At 36.9% G+C, this 12650-nt stretch overlaps 3 protein-coding genes across 3 annotated transcripts; 2 read left to right on the plus strand and 1 right to left on the minus strand.

The window, feature by feature from the left end:
• Positions 1-1103: 1103 nt before the first annotated feature.
• LOC117899979 lies at positions 1104-4516 on the minus strand. The gene is made up of 6 exons (XM_034810144.1): positions 4284-4516; positions 3161-3306; positions 2331-2541; positions 2157-2268; positions 1676-2058; positions 1104-1612 (listed from the first exon to the last, which is right to left on the minus strand). Exons 1-6 carry the CDS (start codon positions 4462-4464, stop codon positions 1365-1367), a joined length of 1281 nt encoding a protein of 426 aa, XP_034666035.1. The 5' UTR covers positions 4465-4516; the 3' UTR covers positions 1104-1364.
• A 3024-nt stretch (positions 4517-7540) lies between these two features.
• On the plus strand, positions 7541-8857 carry LOC117901590 (mitochondrial chaperone BCS1). The gene has a single exon (XM_034812399.1). It carries the CDS (start codon positions 7551-7553, stop codon positions 8835-8837), a length of 1287 nt encoding a protein of 428 aa, XP_034668290.1. The 5' UTR covers positions 7541-7550; the 3' UTR covers positions 8838-8857.
• Positions 8858-10562: 1705 nt separating this feature from the next.
• LOC117901746 (proteasome subunit alpha type-1) lies at positions 10563-11713 on the plus strand. The gene is made up of 3 exons (XM_034812633.1): positions 10563-10669; positions 10740-11378; positions 11439-11713. The coding sequence occupies exons 1-3, from the start codon at positions 10667-10669 to the stop codon at positions 11646-11648; spliced, it is 852 nt and encodes a 283-aa protein (XP_034668524.1). The 5' UTR covers positions 10563-10666; the 3' UTR covers positions 11649-11713.
• The last annotated feature ends 937 nt before the right edge of the window (positions 11714-12650 follow it).

Here is a 12650-nt window from a genome sequence, read left to right on the forward strand (position 1 = left end):
AGTCGAGGCGGCTTAGGAGTGTGCTGTGGATTAAGAACAAAATCCTAAGACGCCGCACTAGCAGGACTGAACCTCATCCATCTGCTGGCAACAGAAGCCGCACGGATGAAGACACAGCGAGATCTAGCTGCTAAGAACCAGAAGACCAGAGGTGTCGTAAGGCAATGACAAGATTCGTGGAACAACAGTGGCAATGGGCGTTGGACGCAGGTCAGGCTAATCCCTGACCTGCAGAGTAGGCTGAGCAGGAGCAATGGACAAGTGGAATAAACACCTTTCTCATTTGCTCACAGAACATGGATGCTTTAGATTCCAGCAAGACATCACGAGTTCTTTTACCAAAATATATTTGCAAAACACAAATCCAAAGTCTGAATTCGAAAATTTGCACAGATTGTGATAAATTACCTATGCTTATTGGAAATATTTAATTTTATTTGTTTGTTTTTGTTTTGAGACATTGAACTATTGAATGTAAATATATTCATATTTTACAATTTACTTTTTTGTAACTCTACATATTGTTTGAACAATGCTCACCCCTAAAAGAAGTCGGCAAATTAGTAACAAAAACAAAAAAAAAGGGTAGGAAGCCTTGTTTCGTCATTCCATGGCTTCTGGAGTACTCTTTCATGCCTATGGCACCGAAGACGAAGACGAATTGCCTGAATTGGCACGAAGTTTTCGTTTTGATATTTATACAGCAATAGTAATGTAACAGACTATTTGTTGTTGGATTAATATATAACTCTATTATTTTTTCATGGGGCCACAATACCATTGTATGCGTTTAAACATGCGGTAGTGCTTTTATTTCATTTAAATTTTACCATTAACTTTAAAAAAATGGAAATTAGTTACGGCAGCTTGTTTTTGCTGCTGTTGTATAGTCAGTTTGAACAGCAAAATTAAATTTACAATCATATACAATAAATAAATCGTTAATCATTCTTGAATGATTTGTGTGTAAAATGCTAAAATTGGAGTACATTTAAATCAATTTGAACACCTAAACATAAACCTTATGAATTAATTTACAGAGTATGTATTCTACATAATTTGTTTATATTTGGTAACAAGTAGATGATCATTCTTATTTCACGATTCAATACATTGTATGTTATGAAAGTCTATTTACAGTTTAAAATTAGTGTACATCAAATTGTTTTCTAAAAATGCATATAAAGCTTGTATGATAGTAAAGGTCAAGGTAAAGGACTTATACATAAATGTATTTTATATTTTGATATTATACATACATATACCGGTATATGTATGATAATCATAACTTAGAGAATTCTTTTTATTTTCGCTTGATTGAATATGCTCTAAGTTCTAATAACATGACAATAACATTACAAGTTTCAGCTTTCCATAATTAATATTATAAATGCTAGAAATGTTAGTGATTTCACAGCTTTTAGTAAGCGAAAATTTGAGAGTACGCTTACTAAAACGAATATGCTTGAGATATATAATAGACTTTTGGCTAATATTGGGTTAACTGTGCCATTGATACCGCCTATACTAGTTAATCCAAAAGTGCTGTTGCTTATATTCTCACTATCCAAAGAACTTCGATTGGCGTGTTGCATGGCAGCAGTTTTCTCTCCTGTGTACAAAAAGGTTTAAATTTTAGTGCGTGAATATATGTACATTAGAGAATTAATATCACCTCTTAAAACATGCACCGAAATGCTAGCAGGACGGGCATTTGATGGAGCACATGTGTAGTTACCAGCATGCCGAAAATTAACCTGTTTAATACTTAGAACACTCATGGAAGGAGTAAGAAGATATGACGACTGGTGAGTTTGTAAATATGGTGGATTCGGCGAAATGAAGTTAGCTGAAGACACTGCGTTTTTGCTATTCATGACGCCATTCATTGACTCCATTGGATCCGGAATGGGGATAATACGTGATTTGTTACCGGCAACCCCGGGTAAAACTCTAAAAATGTGCCCGTTTTGCACGCTACTTTTTCCATTTGCTTCCATCGACGTTACAACAAAACCGCCCTGTACATCATAGTTGATCATTTTGTTGTCATGATACCTAAATAAAATATAATAAAGAATGTTGTTAAATTATAATAGTTGTTGGTTGTCTTAAAGCTAACACTATCTGTTCTGTGTATTAAAATGGTCTCTCACCAAAATACAAATGATGGATTTTCCGTTGCCCGCTTAAGTTTACACTCAAGTCGTAAAGTAGACGTTTCGTCAATGTGAAGCTCGGGTGCGCTTGATATTTCTGCTACCGCTTCTGTAATTATAAGTTGTTATCAGTTTTTTATTGTTAACATATTTAAAGCAAACACTACTTACCGACTATTTTAAGTTCTATAAAAATTGACTGAGTTGGGTAAATTGACAATTGACATTCATAAAATCCACGATCCTCTTCTTTGACGGCTTTGATTCTCAGAGACCAGTGGCCCATATGCCGCGTATGCTCAACCAAAAACCGTTTATCACTACTATGTGTTGACAATCCAACCGTTAGTAGCTGGAAGTCTTTCCTGCGTATCCAAGAAACCTACAAAATAGTAATTTCATAATTATTTGATCCAACGCAATATGCAAAGGGCATGGAACTGCACTTTTATGGTTGTCCCACAATTATTGTTCAAATAAATCATATATTTACATTAGAAAATTTCACTGCTTCGACAAATTGGGTTTCGATTGACTTCCAAAAGCTCAATACGAAACTTTTAAAGTAGCGATGAAAGGGAAGAAGCAAAATAAATATCACTGCTGTGTTCACGCGCCGCATGATCGTATTAGAAGAATGCAAGAGCTCCAAACCAAGCATTAATTTAAACGAGGAGGCCGACAAACATTATTTTGTACATTAAAGCTGTTCCCATTTGTCGCACAGTGTAATCTTTGTACATATTTGAGTTTTATTTTTAAGTTCACATGTATTAATTATGGTTTAAGTCGTATTAATTATTTATAACAAATGATTACTATTGAAGAAACCCGTATAAATTAATAGTTTAAAAATGCAGACATTGTACAAAAGTACAAATGTTTGTGCAAGCCTTCCCAATAAGTATTCATTACAAGTAGCTGTTTTTTTGATTTAAAATAAAAATGAATACTTATTATTTACAGTCGCTGGTATTTTTAGAAACAAAAGTATGGCTCACCGTTGCTGGGGAGTTGATTTTTACGACACAGGGTAAGATAGCCAGCCCTCCTTTCTGGGCGATTACCCTGGTGTTGTTTTTGGTGGTAAACTGACTCTGTATTGTATTTCCAAAGTGATTCTGAGAAGACGTAATTTTTCCAACATCTAAAAGATTTTAAATTTGTTTAAAAAACTGTTATGAAAAGATCCAACAAAAAAGTGCATTACTACTCCTAATCTTTATTCGGCAAAGCTATCTCGAAAAGAGCAATTGACAGCATTAAAACGAGGAGGAACTTTGTGAGTCACTGACTCGTCCCATCGTCGCTACTTGTATACCCGATAGTCAGTCAGGTAGTTTTAACCGCAAAAACCATATATATAAACCATCGTCGTCTCGTTAATATTCTCGAAATTCTACGATATTAAAACCCTCAGTAGCTCAACATCTTCCTTGAAGGACATGCGATAGGAATTAAGTCATAGATCAGGAATTTGTATAAACTAGGAAGCCCCCGGCATCCCAACGGAGATCCTGTGTACTAAGGTGCTGTGCAGAGTCTCTGTGTGAACCCTTGTTTAAGAGTTTCACTCTTATCTATTAGCCAAGAGCCAAGCTTATGTAAATTTAGTTCCTTATGTCGGAAACCTCAAAGGTAAAACATTTATACCATTGTAAATAAGTCCATGGGTCATAAGTCCACCTCTGGATAATGATAGAACTTTCTAAGTTGCAATTAGGGTGGGCACAAACTTTCGACGAATCATGCGATAACTGATCAAGAAATATCTGATCATCAAGAAACCTGTCGTGGTGCACACACTTCTCTCTTATCCAATCAGAGCCGTTCATAAGCTGCTCGTACGATTGTGATGATAACTTGTCACTCTCAATATCAGTAAAGCTTGTCAGTTTATTCAAATGTTTTTCAGCCGCTATGATCCGTTAGTATTTGGGACACTAGCACATGACTGATAATTCCAAGCCATTGGAGCCTTTGACTCGGAGCTACCGCCTTTTGCCATATGTGCATGCATACATATGGTATTTAAGATTTGCAGCTACATAGTACGAAGTTTTTCTATTTCGCGCCCGAAATATTAAATAAATACATTTTTAAGTGTAATATGTTTTGACATACCTGAAAATGTTGAGCTAAGCAGCAGGAAAAAACATGACAACTGCAAGTGCCATCTTTTCGGTTCCATTATTTCCAAATTAAAATCTTTGCGAATTCGAATTTGTTTTATGTTTGTTGTAGTAACATTTTTGTCAGACACCAGTTTCAGATTAAACACTTGTATGTTTTTACATCCGCGCATATGTATATGCCCATTTTTAGGAAGGATAACTGTGTACTATAGATGTACATCATTCATATGTACATACATATGTATGTCAATAAGTTTCTTACACTAATGAAATGTAGTATTGTTCCACTTGAAAACCTTGACCACCTCCATAACGTTTTTAAAATGGAAATGCACGCGTGAGGATGCATACATACATATGTATGTATGTACATACATGCATACGTTGTATCCTTTATTTATAGATACACATGTATTTATATGTACATAGGTCAATAAATTCACATATATGCATACATATATACACACACTCCTTTTTCTATGTTTCGATAGTAACAAACTATAAATTTCATAAATGTTTACGTACATTAGATACCGTTATTTCATTCTGTTAAAAGATTTGTACGTACATACTCACATATGTACGAAATGTAAATATGTATATACGTATGTACATAAATAATATTTGCGTATTTTTGTATGATTTATATTCTACATACATATGTACATACACAACTGAGTACTGAGAACTATAACTGTGCACGTAATATTTTTATGTAGTTACATACATACATTTGTAGGTACATACATATGTAAAATGTAGATATTTTCATTATAAACGGATCCTTAATGTGTCGTAAATACATGATTTTCATATGTTTGCTTTGTATGTACATATATACACATTTTCAAAAAACTCGAAATATATTTTAGTTTTTGTACATACGTATGCACATGCAAAAAAATTAGCACAATTCTGATTGAAATTCACTTGATGGCTTTATAATGCATTGCCCGGCTTCCACAACTTTTTCTTTGAAATGTCAAACGGAGACTAAATTGACGTCGGAAATGAACACAAACATACAGACATTTCAATGTATGTACACATATTCTCCTTATAACTCACGCAATCGCATTATGTAGGTCTCTTAACGTAACAAGGGAACATTCAAACATGGCCATGCATCTGCATGTAGGCATGGGTGTGTGTGTATTTATATAAACGTTCCTAAATTCTCGTATTGAACAAAGCTCCCATCCCAGGCTGTGCATATGTACATAAGTAGCGGCTAGGATTTTATGATTTTTCACCGACTGTTTATGCATAAGTAATTTAATTTATTTTACAATAGAAGAAGCGTACCGCGTTACAAATCAAGACAGAAACTGTTTTATTGGGCGTTGGGTGCAGCGCCACAGCCCAATTGCAGCATTCCGCTTCCAATTGTCCCTGTCCGTTGTGTGGCCTTTTAAGTTCCTTTTCCATGAATATCATGAATGACCGTTCCACTTTCTTCCTTACGGAGCCGGCTTGAAAAACTTGACTAGTAGCCTAGCCCACTTGTCTCGGCCTTGCACTCTAGGTGGAGATCTGTAGGTTCCAGGTCTACTCGTCGAAGCCTTGCGGCCTTAGTGATTCCCATGATACCCTTTTCGCTTTCGTACAGGTTTCTTTGTAGAGATTCAAGACATGGCGATTCTTCTTCCCAGCTTTCCAGCCTGTTCGTCAATTTTGCTTTGTTGAAGCGCTTTTCCGAATCCTACCCAGTTTCGCTAGGCTCCCTTGTCCCCCACTGGTTGTGATTGGACTGTGGCGGTCGGCTAAGCTGGTAGAATTTGAGGAAAGCCCTCTCTAGAGCCTTAGATTCTTAGCCGCTTCCTATAATGATCCCGTTCGAGGGTTGTCGCCTTCCGATGGGTTGATCAACACCTGCCTTTAGTTCACAGAGAAGCGAAGGCCTTGGCCTGCTCCTTGTCCAGTCTGAGTACTAGGCCATAATAGTTTGTTCTTTGTCTTGAATTGAGTATTTGCCTGCCGTAAGGCCGCTAGCCGCTAGTAGTAGAAAAATGTTCTATCGGTTTCCTTAATTTTTCAAATGTACGTAAGTGAGTTTTCCCGGGAAAACAAAACATAATAACTCAACCACAGTGAAACCGGACCACAAATTGTAAAATATCGTTTTCAATTCGCACCGTTCCTAATTGAAGCTGTTTTGATATACATCGATAGGATCTACATACGCAGAATCGATTATAGTCACTCGCTCGATTTTCCCTTCGGTTGGTATAAAAACAATAATTCGGCTTAATGTTATGAGTGTTGTGTTGATCTCTCACTCCAACTAATGCTATACTATCATAATGTTTATATTTGAGTATATTTGATGTTGACTTGAAAACTTAGCTTGAATTCATATCAAAATTCGAATTCGAAACAGTAATTATATAATTAACTGCATCCAAATGGCTACAATATGTCCATACATATTTCTGTGTGTTCGTTCTGGCTCTCCAGAATGGCCTGTTGCCATAAGAGCTAGATAAACCACACTGTTCGAAGTGTATTTCAAAATCTCACCCTTCCCCCTTCCGCCATCTCAAAGCCCGAAAGCCGTTGGCATCCACATGAGGATTACATGCAGATCAGACTGATATATTATTATAAATCAACATTCTATTTCTAGTGCTCGTTCGGCAAACAACTCTTTTTTGAGTTCAAAATTTTCAGTAACTTTTTTATAATATTCAACACAAAACTGAAGTATCTGGTCAATGCGGACTCATCTCTGCAACCAACCAATTTCGCTGTAGCGATTAAATATAAAAAAAAAAAAAAATTATAAATAGAGATCAAGTATCAATATAGGGCCCTAATATACCCCTTTACCGGGTACCGGGTATATGTATGTAATTCAAATATTGTGCGAAATAGCCAAGTCGAACATCTTAGAATTTGTATGATTCACGTCACAGTGAGGGCCTATTTTATTTGATGCAGCAGCTTTTGGTGTTAATTTTTGGCGGATTTGACGCTAACCCGCGCCAAACGATGAAGCCAAATCTTTAAATTAATTAAAACGGTTGAGAGAAACCTTATACCTGCCAATACAAACAATTAAGAAACTCCATTATTTGGCCTTTGGCCGCAATAGAAAAAAAAGAGCTATAGGAAATCCAAGTTGTCAATCTTCTTCATCTGCCAAAGTCGGTACAATACAATTATTACATGTAAACCTTTGTAAATATTTTACACATAGATAGTTATAAAATTCCATTGCCTTTTTTTTGATTTGTACACATTTTTCTTAGATGATATGGCCTTTACCGAACTTTTGTCAAGTTTATCAACAAATCCATATTTTGGTGCTGGCTTCGGTTTGTTTGGAATCGGCGCAAGTGCTGCAATATTAAGGAAAGGCCTTCAAGGGGGAATAATACTCTTTCGTCGACATTTGATGATAACTTTAGAAGTTCCCTGCAGAGATAAATCATATCAGTGGCTATTAAAATGGATAACAATTAAAGGAGCCCGCAAAACGCAGCATTTAAGTGTAGAAACAAACTTTATCCAAAACGATAATGGCAAAATACTAACCAGCTATGATTTTATACCAAGTATTGGAAAACATATATTTAAATACAAAGGAAATTGGATTCAAGTGGAGCGGACTAGAGAGCAGCAAACATTAGACTTGCACATGGGAGTGCCCTGGGAATCGGTGACATTAACAGCATTTGGAAGCAATAAACAAATTTATTCTGATATCTTGGATGAAGCCCGTTATTTGGCTTTAGAAGCAACCGATGGTAAAACTGTTCTGTATACGGCTATGGGCGCAGAGTGGAGGCCGTTTGGTCATCCTCGACGACGTCGTCCTACAGGCTCAGTAGTATTAGATCGTGGAGTTTCTAAAAAGATTATTGACGATTGCAATGACTTTATTAAAAGTTCTATGTGGTATACTCAACGTGGGATTCCCTATCGACGTGGATACTTACTTTATGGACCCCCAGGTTGCGGAAAATCGAGTTTCATAACTGCTTTGGCAGGAGAATTAGAATATAGCGTTTGTTTGCTGAATTTATCGGAAAGAGGCCTTACCGATGATCGACTTAACCATCTTATGAATGTAGCACCAGAACAATCCATAATTTTGCTTGAAGATATTGATGCTGCATTCGCTTCCCGGGAGACAACATTGCAACAAAAGTCTGCATACGATGGCATTAACCGAATAACATTTAGTGGATTGTTAAACTGTTTGGATGGGGTTGGTTCTACCGAAGCTAGAATTGTTTTTATGACAACTAATTATTTAGATCGCTTAGATCCCGCATTAATACGGCCTGGCAGAATTGATGTAAAGGAATTTATAGGCCATTGTACTCAATATCAACTAGAAGAAATGTTTAAAAACTTTTTCGAGAACGCTGAAGCCTTAAGCTCTGTAGAATTTGCGCAGCGTGTTAAAGCTTTTTGCCGTCCCGTAAGTCCAGCTCAGATTCAAGGTTTTTTTATGAAACATAAATTATCTTCGCCAGAAACTGTTATTAATTGTGTTGAAGATATTTGGGAGAATTCTGTAAACATTAATAAATAAACTCATTTTTGTAACGACAACCAAATGCATAGTATTATTGTACCTGTTTATTGATTATAATTGTTATTAAAAACACTCTTCAAAACAATTCTTCCGCTTCCAGCCAAAACAACTTTTTATACCCGGTACTCGAAGAGTAAATAGGGTATATTGTATTTGTGCGGATAACGGTTGTATGTAACGCACAGAAGAAAACGTTTCCGACCCCATAAAGAATATATATTCTTGATCAGCATCAGCCGAGTCGATTGAGCCATGTCTGTCTGTCCGTCCGTCCGTCTGTCCGTCTTGTTTGTCGGCTAGTTCTCAGAGACTATAAGAGCTAGAGCCACCAAACTGGCTGCATGCTCACACTGAAACCAGTGTATTTCAAAAATGAGCCCCGCCCCCGCAAAAGAGCAAAAACCTCCCAAATCTACAATTTTAAAGATAACAGAAAACTAAAAACGCCATTCCGTAGGGAATGACCATATCTAGCAGATCACCAAATTGGAATCCGATTGGATCATTATTATAACCACAATGAAGAAATTAATTTTCAGTGGCCAAACCCACACCGTCCCGCAGCTTATAGCAGCACACTCTGCTTCGCGCAGTTTATGGCCTCTGCCCCTGACACGTCTCTGCCGCTGCCTCTGCCGCGACTCTGCCCTGACTCTGCAAAGTGTGTCTCTAGGGGAGGGTGGCAAGCTAAAGGAGCGTGTTGGCGTGAGCAGTGTTGTTGATGTAGATGACAGATGAAGAAAAAAATGTAAAATTTGACAAATAACCGCTAAAGTGCAGATGTAGTACTGAGTGCCGGGTATAAAAGTTGTGACGCGTAAGAAGCGTCTCACACGTCCCTTCTCGTTTTTTTTTTAATTTATAGCTGTAAAAATGCTTAATGATATTTTCTTTCGATGACAACCTATTTTTTCTTAGTAGTAGTGCTTCTTGGTCTTAATAAATTGTTTAATTGTTCAACAAAAAATGCTAAAACACAAAACAATTATAGACAAATTTTATTAAGCGGAGGATTGGCCAATTAATTGCAGCTCTACGGTTTATTCATACATTTTTATTAACGATACCTTAAACGACGCCAAATTAAAGCACCTTTGCAAAGAACATATAGACAATTATTTGCAAAGCCTTATCCTGAGTTTCCATAGTACTCAATAGATAACTGCTAAATGTTATAACATTTGGCGCAAGATGCCACAGAACAATATAAAGTCGCTTCTGTTTTTATGATGGCTATAAAGGCCTTTTAAATGTGAAAATTGTTCACAATTCACCCAGCTTTGAAAAGATTTGAATTAAAGTTCCCGGTTCCAAAGAGTTCGTCAACACAGATACAGATACAACACTCCCAAATCTCCTCGACCATGTTGGCGTTATTATCATCGTCAATAGCGAGCATCATGATTCGCTTGGGCAAGAAACTATTCTGCTGCTTTTCACTCAGTACCATTTCTAAAAAGATTATGGTGGTGTATTGGATATAGTAAGTATTAGGAAGTTAATCATTCAAATCTAAAACATAATTTTTTCTTACAGTGCTAGTTTACATTTCTCACAGTTTTTTGTTTTAATATTTATACATTTTTGCATAGCTGGGTACACGCAGAAGAGCTCTTCTGGGTTACTTATTCACCCGATCCAAATTGACTCCCAACTCGAATGCGACGAACGAATATGAATGTTCCATTCCATTGTTTTAAAATCATCGATTATTTCTGCTAACTATTTTCGTTAATAGTCATTGGTTTTTTGCCATATCTAGCTTTTCAAAATATTACTTGTCATTGTATTACTTGCTTGTCGTGCCGAGAATATTCTGAAAAATTATGGTAAGTTTAACTTAATAGAGTGTTTTGGCTATGTACTTTACAGGGACCGAAAATAATATTTTCCTTTTAGTTTCGAAACCAATATGATAGTGATGTTACAGTATGGAGTCCGCAAGGGCGATTGCACCAAGTCGAGTACGCAATGGAAGCTGTTAAACTTGGAACTGCAACTGTTGGTTTAAAAAATCGTGATGTTGCTGTTTTGGTTGCCCTTTCTAAACCATCATCGGAGCTGTCAGCTTCTCAGCGTAAGATTATCCCAATTGATGATCACTTGGGAATATCGATCGCTGGCATAACTGCTGATGCTCGTGTGATAAGCCGGTACTTGCGATCTGAGTGCCTAAGTTACAAGCATTCTTACGGCTCGGCTTATCCTGTATCCCGATTGATAACAAATCTTGGTAATAAGATGCAAACGACCACCCAACGGTACGATCGACGTCCGTACGGAGTGGGTCTGCTTGTTGGAGGCTATGATGAAAAGGGGCCTCATATATACCAAGTTACACCGTCTGCAACTTTTTATAATTGCAAAGCTAACTCTATTGGGTCTCGTTCACAAAGTGCACGTACATATTTGGAGAGGAATCTAGACAAATTCTTAAACTCTTCTAATGAGGAAATGATATGCCACGGAATACAGGCGATTCATGGCTCCTTGCCTACAGATGAACTTCAAAATAAAAATGAGGATGCACCTCAATTGGTATGATTCTGTTAAATGACGACATTTTATATTATTGATAATTATTGACAATTTTTACAGAATATCACAATTGCCATTGTCGGAAAAGATCAGCCGTTTAAAATTCTTAACGAAGACGAAACCAAGACTTATCTGACAATGGCTAAGGAGAAAGGTGCTTCCGCTGAACCACCTAGGCCAGATGATGACGAGGCAAGCACATCGAGACCAGATCAACCAGACTCTGGACCAAGGGACCCAGAAGTAGCTGTCGCAACGGAGGAACTATAAAATGTGAATTTTGAGACCGTATGTCTATCGAACAATTTAATAAATGTCGGTGAATGAATTAAAAATATCAATAGTTAGTGAATCAAGCCGTTGTGTTTGGGTTCTGGCACGTTTCGATAATTCAAAACCCTATTTGGGTTATTGATTTAGGTATTTTGGTTTGTGAAAAGACGAAAAAAAAGTAATGCCACGAATATCTGTGGCCTCGCTGAAATTGTTTGGCGATTTTGCTTGCCTGCCGGTGTTTTCTATTCTCAAAATCAGTTCTCAGATGCGATACATTTCGCTCGTTCGAGATGGGAGTATTGCATCGGTTGTCTTTCTGGAATTTTTTCTTCTAATCTGAGTACTCTACTGTAAGAAGCTGTCTGCAAAGTTTTTTTTCCGAAAAAATCGGATGATTTCTTATCGTTTCAATAGCAAGATCAACCCAGAAATTAGCGAATCTGAGTACTGGGCTGAACAAAGAAATAAAGTTACCAGTGGATCTAAAACGGATCGTGAAGTTTATGACGATCAACAAGACAAGATAGTTCCCAGTTGATTACACGCAGTGCGAAAACTAAAATAAGGCTATCAACAGCGCTAATTGTGCTCCTAACAAGACACCAGAAAATAGATCACATCGACGAAAAACATATGAAAGTCGGACCTGCTTGATGGAATCCTATTATGTATTTAAGAAACTGAAAAAAAACTTTTTAAGTTTGGATCTCATGAAAAACTATAAAAGCCACAGTACACTATTCCAAATGAATTCTCAAATTCACCGATAACTGGAAACACTAGTAACAGTCTATTCACACTGGCCACCAGCCATCCGGGATGTTCCTAATCTGCACGTTTCTATGCGATATTTATTCCATCATTTTCAAATTTAATTCATTTAATTGGCATTCACAACGAAAAAATTCAATTCACTGCAAGAATGTAAGCCATGACTGACAGGAAAACGTAAAAACAACAATAGTCAGAGTCTGACTTTTAAATTCCCAAGAATTC

The sequence above is a fragment of the Drosophila subobscura genome, chromosome U (genome assembly GCF_008121235.1).
Source record: "Drosophila subobscura isolate 14011-0131.10 chromosome U, UCBerk_Dsub_1.0, whole genome shotgun sequence".
NCBI lineage: Eukaryota > Metazoa > Arthropoda > Insecta > Diptera > Drosophilidae > Drosophila > Drosophila subobscura.